We start from the raw sequence: 18,722 nt of genomic DNA on the forward strand, positions 1-18,722 counted from the left end.
TTCAGGGCTCCTTTATTCACTTAGTCAATAGGATTTTATTGAGCAGCCTACTATATTATATGTCAGTTACTGTTGTAGATACTGGAGTTATAACCGTGAGCAATTCAGACCAAAAACGAAAGCAGACCTCTGGCCCAGTGGAACTGGTGCTCTAATCGGAGGAAACAGACAATAAATGAACTAAGCCAGTTAATTCTATATGGTATATTAGATGGTAGTATGTATGATGGAGAAAATGAAGGCTGTAACAGGGGGATACAGAGAACCAGTTTGGAGATGGATTGTAATTTTTGAATAGAGTGGCTGGAGTCAGCTCTACTGAAAGGTAATATTTGAGTGGAGAAATTGAAAGGTTGTGTGCCATGTAGGTATTCAGGGAAAGAGCATTCCAGACTGAGAAAAAGCCCATGATAGGCCTTGCTGTGGATCATGGCTGTCAAATTTGAAGTGAAATAAGCAGGCAAGGGTTGGTGGCATAGTACGAGAGGGTAGAGTCACAGAGAGCAGGTCAGAGGGGTTGTAGGGCCAGATAATGTAAGCAGTCATACAGATGTGGGCTTTTACTGTGAGATGGACAGTTACTGGAAGATCTGAGCAGAGGGGTGATAGGATCCCAAAGTATAGAGGAGAACACACCATAGATGGGTGAGAATAGAAGCATGAAGACCTCCCAGGTGACTACAGGAGCAGCGAGAGAGCGGAGAGGTGGTGGCACTGGAAGATGAGAAATGGTAGGATCCTGGATCCACGCTCAACCCAGAGCCCTGGATTTGCTGACAGATTATCTATGGGGTATAGGAGCAAGAGAGGTGTCAGGATGCCTTTTGAGATGGAATTGCCATTATCTGGAAAGAAGACTGGACAGAGCAAATTCAGGTGGAGGTAGGGAGGAATTAAGGAATTCACTTTTAGATATGTTAATCCTTAAATATATATTAGACATCTTAGTGGAAGTGCTGAGTAGGAGATTATCCCACATCAGGATTTGGGGGGTGGGGGGAGCCCAGGCTAGAGGTGAGGATACAGAACTCATCAGCATACAGATGGCATTGAAGGCTGTGGGACCAGATGAGATCACCAAGCGAGTCCATGTAGATGAGGAAAGAGTCCAAGAACTGGGCCCTCCAACATCAACATCAAGGCGAAGAGGAGGAATGGGCAAATGAATGAGGGTGACAAGCCAGGGAGGGAGGGAGGAAGAAAACCAGGAGAGCGTCATATCCCAGAAGGCAAAGAAGAAAGTATTTCAGGGGGATTAATCGTGTCATGGAGATGGTGACAGGTCATAGAGATGAGAACAGAGAAATGATCATTGTGTTTAGCAGCACAGGTCATTCATGGACTGTGTGAATTATTTCCATTTTGTAAACAATTTCCTCCTATCTCCTAGCCTTGCTAGGGCTGATTCATGGGGCCGTACATCAGACAGGGTCAGCTGGCAAGAAATGAGTGATCATTTAATAATCCTATTTAATATCCGTCAAAGGTCTATCTTTGGGACCTACAGCAGGTCAGTTATATAAAGAATGTGTTTGCTTTTGCTGTTCATTATCAATGACTTATTTTTAAGAGCAAAAAAATCTAACAGATATGCATTTAAATTGTCTGAGAAATCTGTATTTCCTCTCCGAGTTTCTCCTGTTTCCCATCTGGCTTTGGGCACGTATTTTGGGTAATCTCGGGAGACAGAAATGGAAAGTATTAAGGTCCATGGTGATATTCTGTTACCTGTGTGTAATTTTCTCTAAATTGGTTTTATCTCTCCCAGATATTGATCTTCCAGTGTTCTTTGTTCCCTTCTTTCTTTGGTCCCAATTTTCATCTTTTCCCCTTCTCACAGAGTCATGATAAAAGGAAGGGGACTTGCAGAATTTCTGCCTCTTCAAATTTCTGGCTCTTGCTACAACAGCATGGCGTGGCATTAGCAGTATTTAAGAATGATGTTCAGTATCACTATTGATATAACTGCCTATAACGGGAGAACAGAATATGTGTTAAAGCCCTTGGCACATTGCCAATAACATCCTGAACACAAATGAAATCCTATTGTACGTTCCCAGCCTGTTTGCAATCTAACAAGAGTTGTGGTCATGTTATTTCAGAGAATCCATAAGTTGTTAGTATTTATTGCTCACCTATCATCTCATAGCCAGTGTATGATTAAGTTACTCCCACCCCCTGTGTAAGCAGCAGAACTCTGATGTGTGATGCTTCTTTGCTTTTTAATGAGGAACTCCGTGGTACTGCATATGGTCATTCAACTTCCAACTGACGCAATTGTTGGTATTTGTATAAGCATTCATTGTGGCAAACTTACTGTGTAACTTCTGTGCTGCTTATCGATTTTAAGTTGATGAAATATTTTTTCTCATTTATTTTTAGGGTTATCATCGACCCAATCATTATATTGCTACCCAAGGTAAGTCTATTATAGCTTTGATGTCTTTCTTTGGTTGTTTGCCCATTCTCTATCATTTTGTCCCTGTGCCACACCTCCCCCCAAGAATGATATTCCACACTGCTATAGTCCCACTTATTACAGTTCTCATCATCAATACCCCCCTTGTTTTCCCATCAGAAGGTCTGGTAATGCAATCATTTAGCTAGATCTCCATGTTGTGATCATTAGAAGAAGTGTATTCATCAATTCATTATTAAATTAAATCTGTCTACCTTAGGAATTAATCTGACATCTTCATAAATAGGTATATAGATATTCACTAAATAAGTATGTGCTGAGAATTATCTATACAAAGACCCATGCTAGTTGCTGCCAGGGGTGCAGGCTGAATCCATCAAGCACCCCCTCTCATGATGGTTGTGGTTTGGTGGGGAAGGGACAGGGTGCCCTGTACATTGTTACAAGCAACACCAGTTAGAAATTTGTGTGAGAGGTTCAGAGAAAATGTTAGAGAAACTTGGAGAAGATAGAAGTTGCTTTCAGATGGGATGATCCAAAAACTGCTTTGTGGCAGAGGTGGGCTTGGGAAGAGAACTTCTGACTGGCAGAGACATGAGCAAAGATCTGAAAGCAGGCAATTAGTGCTCCCAGGTGGAAAGCAGTTGGTAGATCACTTGGGCTAAAGGAAACCTAGAGGAACTTGTTGGAGAAGCTCATGGCAACAGCTTCTGTATCATCCTCCTGGGACACTGACTCTGAGGTGGGTCATCTATGGAGAATGAGGATCGTGGAAGGTCTGAGGTATTGGGAAAGAGGCATCATAAGGGATATGTTAGTGCATCTGTTAGAGGAGTCAAAGAAATGCTGAGAAGCAGGGAGGACCCAGTTAGGGTCGAGAGAGTACATTCTCTTCATTTTATTATTTTATCATTGTTTCCAGTATTGCGTTATATCCCAGAAACAGGAGCAGGGAAATCAAAAGGATATGACTTGCCAATGGTTAGGGATTGGCAGGGGGTGCCCAACAGAATATCAAGGAGCAAGAGAATAAAGGATGCCAAGAAAATCATGGCTAGAAAGTCTAGGCTTAGAGGCAGGAGGGTTGGAGGTGTTTGATGGACCACAAGAGGAAAGAAGTAGCTAAAGGACCAAGGTCAGGTTCAGTTAATGAGTCATAGGTTGTAGCCAGTGAGCAGAATGCCAACACTTAGAGCAGCACTATCCAGTAGAACTCTCTGTAATGGTGGAAATCTTCCATATCTGTGCTGGTTGATATGGTAGCCACCAGTAGATACTCAAAAAGTATCTATTGTGAATGAAGAACTGAGTTTTAGATTTTAGTATTGATTTAAATAGCTTCATTTGACTATCCCCTACTGGTAGTTTTGGACAGCAGAGCTCTGGGGCAGAAACCTCCAAATGTGGCTGAAATGGAGCCCCCATGGGGCCTTGTCCTCCTAATCCTGACAGCCTTGGCCAGAACCTGGGTGGCACCATACAGAGTCCACAGTCTCATGTCACCATTTGTGATTCTACACCTGGGTTTAGGCGGCCTACTTAACCTCCAGCATGTTTCCTCCCCTGAAATGAAATGAGTAATGGCTCCTTCCAGGGTCACTTGGCTAGTCAGAAGAAAGGTCACATGGAGCCTGCCCAGCTGGAACCTGACAGGAAGCAGACCCTTATAGGAGTTGCTAAGGTCTTAAGAGAGTGAGCACCTGGCGCAAACTCTTACCTGATGGGACAGAACGAGGATGTGTGTCCAGGGCCTCTGAGTCCAGTCCTGGTTGCCTTCTCCTATACCCTGCTTCTTCCATGCTGAATCAATCGATGCTTTCAAAGGAACCCTTTGTTAGTTCCTTAAAAACCTGCTAATGGATTCCAGAATATTCTAAAGTAAGCGTCATAACAGATCTGATTTAATAAATTTGATGATAACTTGGAATTAGCAGTTTTTATAAATGTATGTGAACATTTGATCATAAAATACACAAAATACTAAGTTACTGATTATCAGCCCATGTTTTCACAAACAGCACGAACCTAAAGTTAAATCTTATTTGAATTTTCAAAATTGAGGACCTCTAGATTACTGTGACTAAACAGCCAGCCAAAGTAGAGATTAAAACCCCCAGAGTCCTTTGCGATGCCCCTCACCTGGCATTTCTTCATTCATCCTCTCTGCCCCTCTTGCCCCGAGGGAGATCATGCTTTGAAGAAAACTGCCATTAGAGAAGTTACTTTCTGGTGCCTTCAGAATTCATCTAAATCATACTTAATTGTTCAGTAGCCCTCTTTGGGAGCATTCAACCTATCAAGTGTTAATGAGTAAATACATTTGTTGGCAGCTAAGAAATGGCAAATGTAATCACTTTGAGGTAGACCACCCATGTACCCTTAATGGAAAAGGATGCTACATAATGCCATTTGCCAGAGCATGGCACCTTTCCCGGCACGGGATGGTCTACAGATTGCACTTGGAAAACTGGCAGTACTTATATCACTGCTGGTGGTGCAGGGGGAGGGGCAGAAATGAGCAAATTTGATTTTTTTTTTTTTTTGAGAGAGAGAAAGAGTGCAAGCAGGGAAAGGGGCAGAGGATAGAGGGAAAGGGGAAGAAGCAGACTCCCCGCTGAGTGCAGAGCCTGATGTGGGGCTCGATCCCACAACCCTGAGATCATGACCTGAGCCAAAATCAAGAGTCAGACGCTCAACTGACTGAGTCACCCAGGCCCCAAGAAATGAGCAGATATTTTAAGTCTAACATTCAGTCAAGACAGTACACATCCTGTTAAGAGTAATACATTCAGACCATGAGGTCTGGGTTCAAAAGTTAGAATCTCTTTTCTAGTTTGTTACACAAACATAATGGAACTGTTAGCCTCAGATTGCCAGAGGATTTTTGATCCTCTGCAGTAATTGGCACAGAGAGGTAGAACATGCCCATGGATTGCCTTCATAAAGAAACAAAAACCACAAATATCTGATTCTAAGAATCTAACAAAATGGGTGATAAAGCAGATGCAATTTGAAAATCTCTCCTTGCTCTGTTTCTTTCCTAGTGTGCACTGATACAATTCTTTAAAACCTATTCATAGCAGGAACCCACAAAACTACATGAACAGTCCAGTTTACTGACAACCAGCTTTATTCCCAATAGTTTAAAATATGTAGATTCTCACCAAGTCCCTTCAATCTAGAAGACATGTCCTGAATTTATCTCTTCAATCCCTTCCTCCCCCACCTCAACTTTATTGATTTTTGTACCAGTAACTGACTTTGACCTTTGATGATAATGGTCATGTTTCTACAAATTGAAGGGACCACAATCAAGCCAGATCTGTGGCTTTTTTAATATGTTCTTCCTGCCCACCCCCACTCTGTTTAATTGTTTTCCATCTGCAGCTAATGTGTCGATGACCCAATATTCATTTCATCACACCTGCCTGACCAGCCGCTAATACAATTGTAACATTCAGGATTTATGATTTGGCACACCAGGAATCACAGAAGAGGAAGTCACGTCTGTTACTGCATGTCTGTAACATTTCAAAAGCAGGGCTCACGGTGAGGGGCAGATGAGTACGCAGGTGGGTAGGAGTGCCCAGAACCGATCATATTTCACAATCAAAAGATACCCCGTGGAGACCCCAGTGTGGGCCACGAGCTGGAGGAAGCTGCACACATTTAGAATCACTCCTCCAAGATGATTCAGGAGAACACCTGCCGGTCATGTGGTTTGCAAATGAGGGGGGCCTGGAGAAGTGTTCTTTTTATGATTGTTTGGTTTTATTTTTAAAAATGACTTCAAGAGTCCTGCTTTAGAAACCTCTTCATTCATCCTCTCTGCCCCTCTTGCCCCGAGGGAGATCATGCTTTGAAGCATGTTGATAAATTTGAGCTAGTTGAGGAAGGAAATGCTGTCAGTCTGTGATGGACATGTCCTGCCCAGCACCCAGCTCCTCTTCCTCACAGCCCCACTCATGTGTGGGCTGGAGGGGGGCTTGAAGATCGGCAGATCCCTCCAGAGGAACTTGCCTGTCATTCCCTCAGGGGAGCCAACGTACATCATGAAATGTGGAGGGCGTGTCACAGTCATGTGGTGGTGCCTCAGCACTTGACTGCCATATCTCGGAGCCAGAGAAGGGGTAAGGAGCTTCAGTGCAGTGAGTGGAGGAGGTACGTCTTCAGCTAGCCTTGAAGGAGGGCTTCTGTGTCGGACGACAGAGGACGGGATGAACGGCAGGACTACCAAGGTCAGGGAGGCTCACGGAACTCTGGCAGAGGGCATGAGGGAGACCAGACTGAAGATAGGAAGGGTCTTCACCTCCGTGGTATCTTGGGTCCTCTGGGTTGCTTGTTGAAATGGATCTTCTCTCAGGAAAAACTCACACATACACACGATTTTATATAGACATTCAGGCATTCATAGACAATAAAATCTAATCTGAAAAATTTCTACATCCCAGATTTAAGAAAAAAAAAAAGCCTTGAGTTAGATAGGTAAGAAAAACTGGCAGGTAAGGTGAGGACATTGGTTTAAAGGCTGTGATGAAGAGTGTTATTTAATGAAAGGAAGAAAGGCGAGGGGTGGGAGGGCACCTGGGTGGCTCAGTCGTTAAGCATCTCCCTTTGGCTCAGGTCATGATCCCGGGGTCCTGGGATCAAGCCCTGCATCGGGCTCCCTGTTCTGCAGGAAGCCTGCTTCTCCCTCTCCCACTCCCCCTGCTGTGTTCCCTCTCTTGCTGTGTCTCTCTCTGTCAAATAAATAAATAAATAAATAAAATCTTTTAAAAAAAGGGGACAGAGAGGGTAGAAGAGACATCACAGGAGCCATGTGGTGGTGAAAACAGTGCTTTAAGAAGATCAGTTAGGGGGCACCTAGATGGCACAGTCGGTTAAGGGTCTGACTCTTGATTTCGGCTCAGGTCATGAGCACAAGGTCATGAAATCAAGCCACGCATTGGGCTCTCTGCAGGGTGTGGAGCTTGCTCAAGATTCTCTCTCTCTCTTTCTCTCAAAAAAAAAAAAAAAAAGGATTAGTTAGTATGGAATTATCCTTTAGAGAAAACTGGAAACAAAGGTAACAGGGAATAACCACAAAAAAAAAAAAATCTGGGGTACAAACAAATAATTCAGACAACAGTAATGACAGTGAGGCAGTTGTAGCTTTTATTCAATAATCTAAGTTGCCGGGGGAGGGAGCGAGGAAAAGATGGCAGAGGAGTGGGGGACCCTATTCCAACTGGTCCATGAAAATGAGGGCTGGATATCTACCAGACCACTCTGAACACCAATGAAATCAGCCTGAGATGTAAGCAGATATATCTGGATCTCTACAAACAGAATATCACAGGCAGTTGATTTTGAGGTATGAAGTAGGGAGCCATGATTCCTTGGGCAGATATCCGAAGATAAATGGAAGGGGGAGGGAGCCCTGGCGATCCTACACTTCCAGTGAGCGATAGCCTCCCGTGCTGGCGACAGGACACAGAGTTGCAGACTGGTAGCAGTGAAAGGACTTTAGGGCAGCCACCCAGAATGAAACCAGAGCGGCAGGGCCACGCATGCGAACTGGGGGAAGCTGGCGGTTTTAGAAGCACAAAGGGCAGAGACATGCCCTACCTGAAGACAAGGACTGGGAGCGCTGCTGAGGGGCGCACAACCCAGGACGCTGCAGTTTATAGCAGCACAGACAGAAACAGAGATAATGTGGCCTGGAGAACTCACTGAAGAACAGACTGTGATCTCTCCGCTCTGAGGCAGAGGGTTGGAAATGGTCTCTTCTGCTCTGACTCACAGAAGAGATGCAGAAAGCTGCCAGGGAAAGGTGCCAGAGAACAAAAGCCCCAAAAAACTGGTTTCCACTGAGCCCATCCCCCACCACAGGGGGCAGGGCAATTCCGCCCAAACAGGGTTGCCTGAGTAACAGTGCGGCAGGCCCCTCCTGCAGAAGACAGGCGGGGAGAACAAGAAGCCCCCAACCCTAAGGTTCCCATAAAACAGGTTCAACTTGCTTGGGTTGTGATCAATAATTTGGACTCTATACATTCCCTCAACCACCCCTCAACAGAATGACTAGGAGGAGGAACCCCCAAATAGGAAAGACTTGAGAGACTGTAACTTCTGCCACAGATTTACAAATGGATACATATATAACCAAGATGTCAGAAATGGAATTCAGGGTAGCAGTTGTGAAGACAATAGCTAGAATGGAGAAATCGATTAATGGCAACATAGAGTCTCTAAGGGCAGAAATGAAAGCTGAACTGGCAGAACTTAAAAATGCTATCAATGAGATCCAATCTAATCTAGATAATCTAACAGCTAGGGTAAGCGAGGCACAAGAATGAATTAGTGATCTAGAAGCCCCATTGATAGAAAAGAAGGATAAAGAGGCCAGGGAAAAACAACTCAAAATCCATGAAAACAGAATCAGAGAAATAAGTGACACTATGAAACGTTCCAATGTCAGAATTATTGGGATGCCTGAGGGGATGGAGAGAGAGGACTAGAAGATATACTTGAGCAAATCGTAGCTGAGAACGTCCCTAATCTGGGGAATGAAACAAACATTCGTGTCTTAGAGGTGGGAAGGACGCCTCCCAAGATCAAGGAAAACAGGCCAACGCCCCGGCATGTAAGAGTAAAACTTGCAACTCTTAGAACCAAGGAAACCATCTTAAGGGCAGTCAGGGGGAAGAGATTCCTTACGTACAGAGAGAGAAACATCAGAATAATGTCAGACCTATCCACAGAGACCTTGCAAGCCAGAAAGGCCTAAAAAGACATATTCAGGGTACTAAACGAGCAGAACGTGCAGCCAAGAATACTTTATCTGGCAAAGCTGTCATTTAGAATGGATGGAGAGATGCACAGCTTCCAAGGCCAGCAGAAACTGAAAGAATACGTGACCACTAAGCCGGCCCTGCAAGAAATATTAAGGGGGCGTTCTATAAAAGGAGAAAGACCCCAAAAGTGATATAGAACAGAAATTTACAGAGACAATCTATAGAAACAGCATCTTCACAGGCAACATGATGACAATAAATTCCTATCTTTCAATAATCACTCTCAATGTGAACAATCTAAATGCTCCCATAAAACGGCACAGGGTTGCAGATTGGATAAAAATACAGGACCCATCCATATGCTGTCTACAAGAGAGTCATTCTGAACCTAAAGATACATTCAGGCAGAAAGTGAAGGGATGGAGATCCATCTTCCATGCCAACGGATCTCAAAAGAAAGCTGGGGTAGTAATTCTTATATCAGACAAATTAGATTTTAAGCTAAAGACTGTAGTTAGAGACACAGAAGGACACTATATCATTCTTAAAGGGTCTATCCAACAAGAAGATCTAACAATTGTAAATATCTATGCCCCCAACATGGGAGCAGCCATCTACATAAGCCAACTGTTAACCAAAATAAAGAGTCATGTTGATAACAATACATTAATTGTAGGAGACCTCAATACTCCACTCTCAGCAACAGATCATCTAAGCAGAAAATCAACACAGAAATAAGAGCTTTGAATGACATACTGGACCAGATGGACCTCATAGATATATATACAGAACATTCCACCCTAAAACAACAGAATACTCAATCTTCTTGAGCGCACATGGAACTTTCTCCAGAATAGACCACATACTGGGTCACAAATCAGGTCTGAACTGATACCAAAAGATTGAGATTATTCCCTGCATATTCTCAGACCATAATGCTTTAAAACTGGAACTCAATCTCAAGAAAAAATTTGGCAGAAATTCAAACACTTGGAAGCTAAAGACCACTCTGCTCAAGAATGTTTGGGTCAACCAGGAAATCAAAAAAGAACGTAAACAATTCATGGAAACAAGTGAGAACAAAAACACATCAGTCCAAAACCTAGGGGATACTGCAAAAGCGGTCCTAAGGGGGAAATACATAGCCATCAAGCCTCACTCAAAAAAATAGAAAAACCCGGAATTCACCAACTACCTTTACACCTTAAAGAACTAGAGAAAAAGCAACAAACGATGCCTAAGCCACGCATTAGAAGAGAAATAATTAAGATTAGAGCAGAGACCAATTAGAATTAGAAACCAGAAACACAGTAGATCAGATCAATGAAACTAGAAGCTGGTTCTTTGAAAGAATTAATAAGATCGATAAACCACTGGCCAGACTTATCCAAAAGAAAAGAGAAAGGACCCAAATTAATAAAATTATGAATGAAAAGGGAGAGATCATCATTAACACCAAGGAAATAGAAACAATTATTAGAAATTATTATCAACAACTATATGCCAATAAAGTAAGCAAGTGAAAGAAATGGAGGCCTTCCTGGAAACCTATAAACTGCCAAGACTGAAACAAGAAGAAATTGACAACCTGACTAGGCCAGTGACCAGTAACAAGATTGAAGCAGTGATCAAAAACCTCCCAAAAAACAAGAGTCCAGGGCCTGATGGATTCCCTGGGGAATTCTACCAAACATTCAAAGAAGAAATAATACCTATTGTCCTGAAGCTGTTTCAAAAAATAAACAGAAGGAAAGCTTCCAGACTTATTCTACGAGGCCAGCATTACCTTAATCCCCAAACCAGGCAAAGACCCCATCAAAAAGAATTTCAGACCAATATCCCTGATGAATATGGATTCCAAAATTCTCAACAAAATCCTAGCTAATAGGATCCAACAATACATTAAAAGGATCATCCACCATGACCCAGTGGGATTTATCTCCGGGATGCAAGGGTGGTTCAACATTCGCAAATCAATCAATGTGATAGAACACATTAATAAGAGGAGAGAGAAGTACCATATGGTCCTTTCAATTGATGCAGAAAAAGCATTTGACAAAATACAGCATCCTTTCCAGATTAAAACTCTCCAGAGTATAGGGATAGAGGGAACATTCCTCAATTTCATAAAATCCATCTATGAAAAACCCACAGTCAATATTATCCTCAATGGGGAAAAGCTGAGAGCCTTTCCCTTAAGATCAGGAACACGTCAAGGGTGCCCACTCTCACCACTGTTGTTCAACATAGTACTAGAAATCCTAGCAACAGCAATAAGAGAACAAAAAGAAATAAAAGGTATTCAAATTGGCAAAGAAGAAGTCAAACTCTCTCTCTTTGCAGATGACATGATACTTTATGTGGAAAACCCAAAAGACTCCATCCCCAAATTACCAGAACTCATACAGCAATTCAGTAATGTGGCAGGATACAAAATCAATGCACAGAAATCAGTTGCTTTCTTATCGACTAACAATGCAACTGTAGAAAGAGAAATTAGAGAAACGATTCCATTTTCAGTAGCACCAAAAACCATAAGATACCTCGGAATAAACCTAACCAAAGAGGTAAAGGATCTATACTCTAGGAACTACAGAACACTCATGAAAGAAATTGAAGAAGACACATAAAGATGGAAAAATATTCCGTGCTCATGGATCGGAAGAATAAACATTGTTAAAATGTCTATGCTACCCAGAGCAGTCTATACCTTCAGTGCCATCGCAATCAAAATTCCAATGACATTTTTCAAAGTGCTGGAACAAACAATCCTAAAATTTGTATGGAATCAGAAAAGACCCCAAAACACCAAGGAAATGTGGAAAAAGAAAAAACTGGGGGCATCACATTGCCTGATTTCAAGCTATATTACAAAGCAGTGATCACCGAGACAGCACGGTACTGGCACAAAAACAGACATATAGACCAATGGAACAGAATTGAGAGCCCAGATATGGACCCTCAACTCTATGGTCAAATAATCTTTGACAAAGCGGGAAAAAATATACAATGGGAAAAAGACAGTCTCTTCAATAAATGGTGCTGGGAAAATTGGACAGCCACATGCAGAAGAATGAAACTCGACCATTCTCTAACACCACTCACAAAGATAAACAAAATGGTTGAAAGACCTCAATGTGAGACAGGAATCCATCAAAATCCTAGAGGACAACATAGGCAGTAACCTCTTCGACATCAGCCACAGCAACTTCTTTCAAGATATATCTCCAAAGGCTAGTGAAACAAAAGCAAAAATGAACTTTTGGGACTTCATCAAGATAAAAAGCTTCTGCACAGCTAAGGAAACAGTCAACAAAACAAAGAAGCAACCCACAGAATGATGGGAGAAGATATTTGCAAATGACACTACAGACAAAGCTCTGATTTCCAAGATCTATAAAGAACTTCTCAAACTCAACACCCAGAAAACAAATAATCAAGTCAAAAAATGGGCAGAAGATATGAACTGACACTTCTCCAAAGAAGACATACAAATGGCTAACAGACACATGAAAAAGTGTTCATCATCATTAGCCATCAGGGAAATTCAAATCAAAACCACATTGAGATACCACCTTACACCAGTTAGAAAGGCAAAAATTGACAAGGCAAAAAACAACAAATGTTGGAGAGGTTGTGGAGAAAGGGGAATCCTCTTACACTATTGGTGGGAATGCAAGTTGGTACAGCCACTATGGAAAACAGTGTGGAGGTGCCTCAGAAAATTAAAAATAGAGCTACCCTATGACCCAGCAATTGCCTACTGGGTATTTACCCCCAAGACACAGACGTAGTGAAAAGAAGGGCCATATGCACCCCAATGTTCATAGCAGCAATGTCCACAATAGCCAAACTGTGGAAAGAGCCAAGATGCCCTTCAACAGATGAATGGATAAAGAAGATGTGGTCCATATATACAATGGACTATTACTCAGCCATCAGAAAGGATGAATCCCCAACTTCTACATCAACATGGGTGGGACTGGAGGAGATTATGCTAAATGAAATAAGCCAAGCAGAGAAAGTCAATTATCATATGGTTTCACTTATTTGTGGAACATAAGGAATAGCATGAAAGGATATTAGGAGAAGGAAGGGAAAAATGAAGGGGGGGGAATCAGAAGGGGAGATGATCCATGAGAGACTATGGACTCCGAGAAGCAAACTGAGGGTTTTAGGGGGGTGGGGTGGGAGTATGGGTTAGCCCGGTGATGGGTATTAAGGAGGGCACGTACTGCATGGAGCAGTGGTTGTTATACACAAACAATGAATCATGGAACACTACATCAAAAACTAATGATGTGTTTTATGGTGAATAACATAATAAAATAAAATAAAATTTAAAAGAAATAATCTAAGTTGCATACAACTAAAATATGTCTTCTAATATTAAATATAGTGTCAAAATGGTTGATTTTTTTTTAAAGATTTTATTTATTTATTTGAGAGAGAGAGAATGAGAGAGAGCACATGAGAGGGGGGAGGGCCAGAGGCAGAAGCAGGCTCCCTGCCGAGCAGGGAGCCCGACACGGGACTCGATCCAGGGACTCCAGGATCATGACCTGAGCCAAAGGCAGTCGCTTAACCAACTGAGCCACCCAGGCGCCCAAAAATGGTTGATTTTTAAGTGTGTTCCTTCTCATGTAATAAAAAATGATAAATATATTTTCTTCCTAGATTCATAGTTTTGCTTGATATAATACACTTCTTTTTGAAACTTAGCATTTTTATTTGTCCATTGATTTGATAAATATTAAGTGCCTATTAAGTGCTAGACTTTCTGGTATAACTAATTTTCTATCCTCTGACGAATTTGGGTATTACTCGTCTCATTTCCTAAATATAGGAAAGAAGGCTCCGGGGAGCAGCAGGGGTGGAAAACAGAACTAACATGTAGTTGAGGGCTGGCAGTGTGCCCAAAAGGTTCTGGATGCTTTTCCTCCTTTCCATGTCAAATGCTGCCTGATACCATGTGATTCTCACCCTGGATAAGAGGCTCAGAGTTTATGCTCTTTCTCCTGGACTGAAGCTTGCCCCTCAAAATCTAATCCCTTCCTTCTAAGTTATGATCTTCCTTTACCAAAAAAAAGCAAATTTTCTATGATACAGTCATATCTGAAAATACCTCTTAATTAAAATGGTCTCAGATGTCCTGAAATATGACACTAAGATTCCAGAGTCTCCCTGTTCCCCAGGGGGCCTCTGGGCACCTGTTTGAGACCCACTAGTCCAGGGAGCGAACACTGATGGTCACAGAAAGAGACTCTACGTGGCAGCAAGATCAAGGCTGCGGTCAGAATTCCAGTGGGGTAGCCAGGCCTGTCAAATTAGCACAATCTCCCCAAAAATAAATGATAAAATGAGTGTCAAGGCACCTATCCTCAAGAAGATTAAAATGTGTGGATTTTAACAATCTGAAGATAGAACATCTTTTGTTCACAGAGGCTCTGGATGCCCATCACACTGGGACTGATAAGAAAACCAGTTACCAGATAGCCATTTACCATGAGAAATATCACTGTCCATCAGGCAGAACCGCCCTCCTCCTGGCAAGCTAAAGAGGAAGATGCCTGGGCAGAAGTTTGTGTCATGTCCTGGCATCAGAGGAACATCCACAGAGTTCATTTATTAATTCAAAAGGTACATACCCACTGCCTGGTGGAGCACTGACACGAAGCAGATGCCCAGTGAGAAACCAAGAATGAGTGAGTGAGGGAAGGAATAAATAAATGAATGAATTGGGAGTTACTGTGTGCCAGACACCAGTTAGACGGTAGAACATTCCAACCAAGCAAAGCTTCTACTCACCTGGGTAGATTTGGGGATCATTGATCTCCAATTTCTGTGACCATGTCTTTTCAGAGTACCAGCTGATCAACTCCCGATTCTTATTAACACTTTTTCTTCCAAAGTGCCAGCCAATTAAGGCACTGCTTTTGGAGATAATCCATCCTGTTAAACAACTTAGCTTATCTCTGCCCTGATCTTACCTGTGCATATCCCCCTCCCATATACACTGGATATAATCAGTTTTATTTGTCCATAATTATTATTTATTGATAATTTGAAAAGAGAAAAAGAGAAGCCTGAAAATAAACGTCCTCCAGAGACCTTGAGCTAGGAGCAGACTTTTAACATGAAAATAACAAAAATGTGGGGAGTGAAGGTTTCTAGCAGAAACACCTCCCAGTCGTCAACTACTGCACTACGGTTGAAACTTTGCTATAGTGACTTCCTTCTGTTTGCTGTCGATCTGGTTTTCTTCTTCATGTCTTCCACATACTCCATGCAGTATGATTATTTTTCTTAAGGATTTTTCAGAAAGATAAATGTGGTTTATATTTTCCTAGCTCCACATTCTACCTCTGGCCTCTGAAGCAGTGAATAATGGTGCTTAGAATAGGTACACTTAACCCTCCTCAGCAAGTCACACTTGGAGCAGAGACTTGTCAGTGTCGATGCAAGTTCTACACACTCTGAAGAAGCTTTTGTCTCCTGCATACTGGCCTCCAGATGGAGATGAACCCTTGAAATTATTTCTCGGTAGAATTGAGAGAAAAAGTTTTAATGAAGAGCTAAACCTTTAGTAAACAACTTTTGTTTTTATTCCTTCAACTACCAGTGTGTACAAGTACAGTAGCTGTCATTGTTCTTCCCAGCTAAGTGGCCGCCATATTCCCAATCAGTTGTAGACTGTGTTTGGAGTTGCTTATTGTATCATCTTTGAGGTTGATTTAAAAGAGTCTCCGGGTAAAGTGGTCTCTAGTTTTCAAACTTAAATAGGGAGGCTTTGAGGAGATGTCATTTATACCCAGGCAAACAGTGACCCTTCATGAGGTATGCATTCCATATGCCCATGGCCAAGCTCTCCATGGAGGACCCACTGCATGTAACTCTCCCTGCACAGTTTTCCAAAGAAGAATGAACAATTGCAATTAACAGCTTCTCCACAAACTGCCTTTGAAGCCATAATTTTTCTTCACCAGATTAATTTCAGCAGACTGGCCAATTAGCCAAAAGGTCAGATCACAAACATTTCTCACCCTATGCTCTTAATACACCTACTCATTACTAGTGAGAACATTTAAAGACAGGTTGCAAATTAAAAGATAAAACCAAAAATAGATTGCAGTAGGTGGCATCCACGTATATTGTTATAGATGCCATGGTGGAAACATGTCCCTTGAGTAAGGGAACCTAAACCAACACAGAATAATTGGAAGACAAACAATGCTGCTGTCAAGCAGGCATCCAGTTTTAAATTGTTCCAAATGCTTTTTGAGTCTGTTAGAATAATTTACCAGTGTTCCTCATTTGAAGTAGAAAATTCTGGAATCTTTTCAAGCTGGTAGAAACTTTAAAAGTCTTGAAGTCCAGCTCCCCTGTTTTGTCATTGAAACAGTTGGAACTTAAAGCACAAATCGCTTTAAGTGACTTTCATCCATATAAGTTCAAGTGAGTCATGTATACAAAAGTATTTGTAAACTGTTTGGATTAACATTCATGAATATTTGCAGAGATTGCATGCAGTGTTCAACTTTGGAGAAACCGAATGTGTTTCCGGTCTCCTGAGGGGCCTTTTGTCCAATCAAGGAAAAATATGAGGTCATGTCTTTCTTCCAGGTTCAGCCCTTTGAAAAGATAGAGCTGGAGCTGAGTACCCAGAGCCACAGGCCCCAGTGCTGGCTTCTGGGACCTCCGGCATCATGGGCCCTTTCAAAGCAAATTGCTCTCAGACCCAGTTCATCCAAAACTGAACAAATATTTCTGTGAACGTACCGTCTGTCTGTCTCAGACAGGGTTGAAAATTCAGCACTGACCTCAGGAACTACATAGTGCTGGTGTATATATAAACAGCCAGTACTAAGTTCTGGTTTTGCGGTAAGACCAGATCTGGGAACTACTTTAGGCTATTTGTCTCCCTCGCCCGTACTCCATAGCAGGTGGAAAAGTGAGACCCAGTGCAGAACTGGAGCCATTTTCCTGATCAAGTTTCCTTGATCACACACCGACACAGTTTTGAACAAGTTTGCAGCAAACAATTTAGGAAGTTTCTGGCCATTGCAAGTTACTTTTGTGCCTTGCCTTCTTACTCAAAAGGATGCTTCTGGAAATTTTCTGATGCAATGCCCCACGCTGCCATTGAAAATTTGAGATTGCCTACACTGTGCGATGTCTAGGGAATCAACTTATCTCTCTTTTATTCATTAGATTTATTCTCTTTTTTCTTAAGTAAAAGCACATCCCACTTGCATACTGAGAAAGGCTTAATTAAAGAATACAGAGACTAATGAAAGCTTTTATTTCTCTGGCAGTGGCCCCTGAAGCATGTGAATATAGGTTTTTCCCTTTGCTTTATTTCTCCTGACAGAAGGCAGCCAGATCCTTTGGGTCACCAAACCCCTCCATTCTGAAGGCTGCCTTTCTTCTTTTTTTCTCCTTGATTGCCTTCTCTCTGGTCCCCTCTTTACAGCATGAACAAGTACTCAAGATGAGTTTATGAGGGTTCTCTTTAGAGACAGGCCTGATGAATGCTCTGTGACTCAGCCAGCAAGAGGCTTTTATGGTGTGAACATCTGTCATGTGCCTCCCTTCTGAGGCTACAAACACTTTCTCATGCATCTCTTCCCAGCTCTTTAGGCAATATTGCCATACAACCCTTCCCAGGGATCAAGAACCAAAGGTCCCTCCGGGAGCGGGGCCTCTGTCTCTGCAGGGGAGAGCAGATTATTGCCACACGCTGCCTACCAACCCTTTCTTTCTTTTCTCTGTAAGAGTTTCTCTTTGGAGGCCTAATCTTTACCCCTGTCACTCAAATCTGATTTGTCTGCCTTTATCATTCAGCTTTCCACATCAGGAATAATAGCAGCCTTTGCCTTCCCATTCACAGTGGTACCACTGCACGCTGAAAATGTTTATGTAACTGCCAGGGAGGCCTGATTCTAGAGGAGGGCTGAATATAGTCCACAAAGAGCAAAATCCAATAAGGTTCATTTAGGTAGATGGGATTTTGAGAAATGCTTTGGAACATTTCAGTTCCAAGCGCAGGTCATGCTAAGGATCACTCCGTTGCTGGTTTTATTCACACATACTGCTATGCTTATGCAGCATTGCCATGATCAAATCTTTGAAACGGGGGTCCCCAAATTCTTTCCATATACGAAATTCTTTTTTATGTCAGTTGCTAGGATAAGACTTTCCCCTCCAAGTGGCAATGGAGAAGAAAGGCTAATGAGAGTGGATTCCAGAATTAGACTGTCTAGGCTCAGATACCAGCTCTGCAAGCAGCTGCTCAATAAATATGAGCTGTGATTCTTATCATTATCATCATGTGGATTCCAAAAGACACACTTTCAGTAACACATAGGCAGTTCAGGCTTTAATGCAGGTATAGTGTATACCCATACAGTTTTCATAAAAATTAATAATTCTACACCTGTTCATGCTTCCTTCCAGAAGGATGTATCAAAGGGAACCACTTATTTTTTCACCAATATCTTGCATCCTTCTCAAAGTGTAAAGATTATCAT

The 18,722-nt window shown here is 42.2% G+C and overlaps 1 protein-coding gene across 3 annotated transcripts in view; it reads left to right on the forward strand.

Moving 5' to 3' along the window:
- The window catches only part of PTPRM (protein tyrosine phosphatase receptor type M), an 806,716-nt gene that overhangs the window by 710,908 nt on the left and 77,086 nt on the right, over positions 1-18,722 (forward strand). For all 3 annotated transcript variants that reach the window (XM_034995810.1, XM_034995812.1, XM_034995813.1), the window contains one exon: positions 2,383-2,419. In XM_034995810.1, coding sequence (XP_034851701.1) covers positions 2,383-2,419 — 37 coding nt within the window. The remainder of the gene's footprint in view (positions 1-2,382; positions 2,420-18,722) is intronic.

This window comes from Mirounga leonina, unplaced genomic scaffold (assembly GCF_011800145.1).
Source record: "Mirounga leonina isolate KUSES-001 unplaced genomic scaffold, KU_Mleo_1.0 Mir_93, whole genome shotgun sequence".
NCBI classification, from domain to species: domain Eukaryota; kingdom Metazoa; phylum Chordata; class Mammalia; order Carnivora; family Phocidae; genus Mirounga; species Mirounga leonina.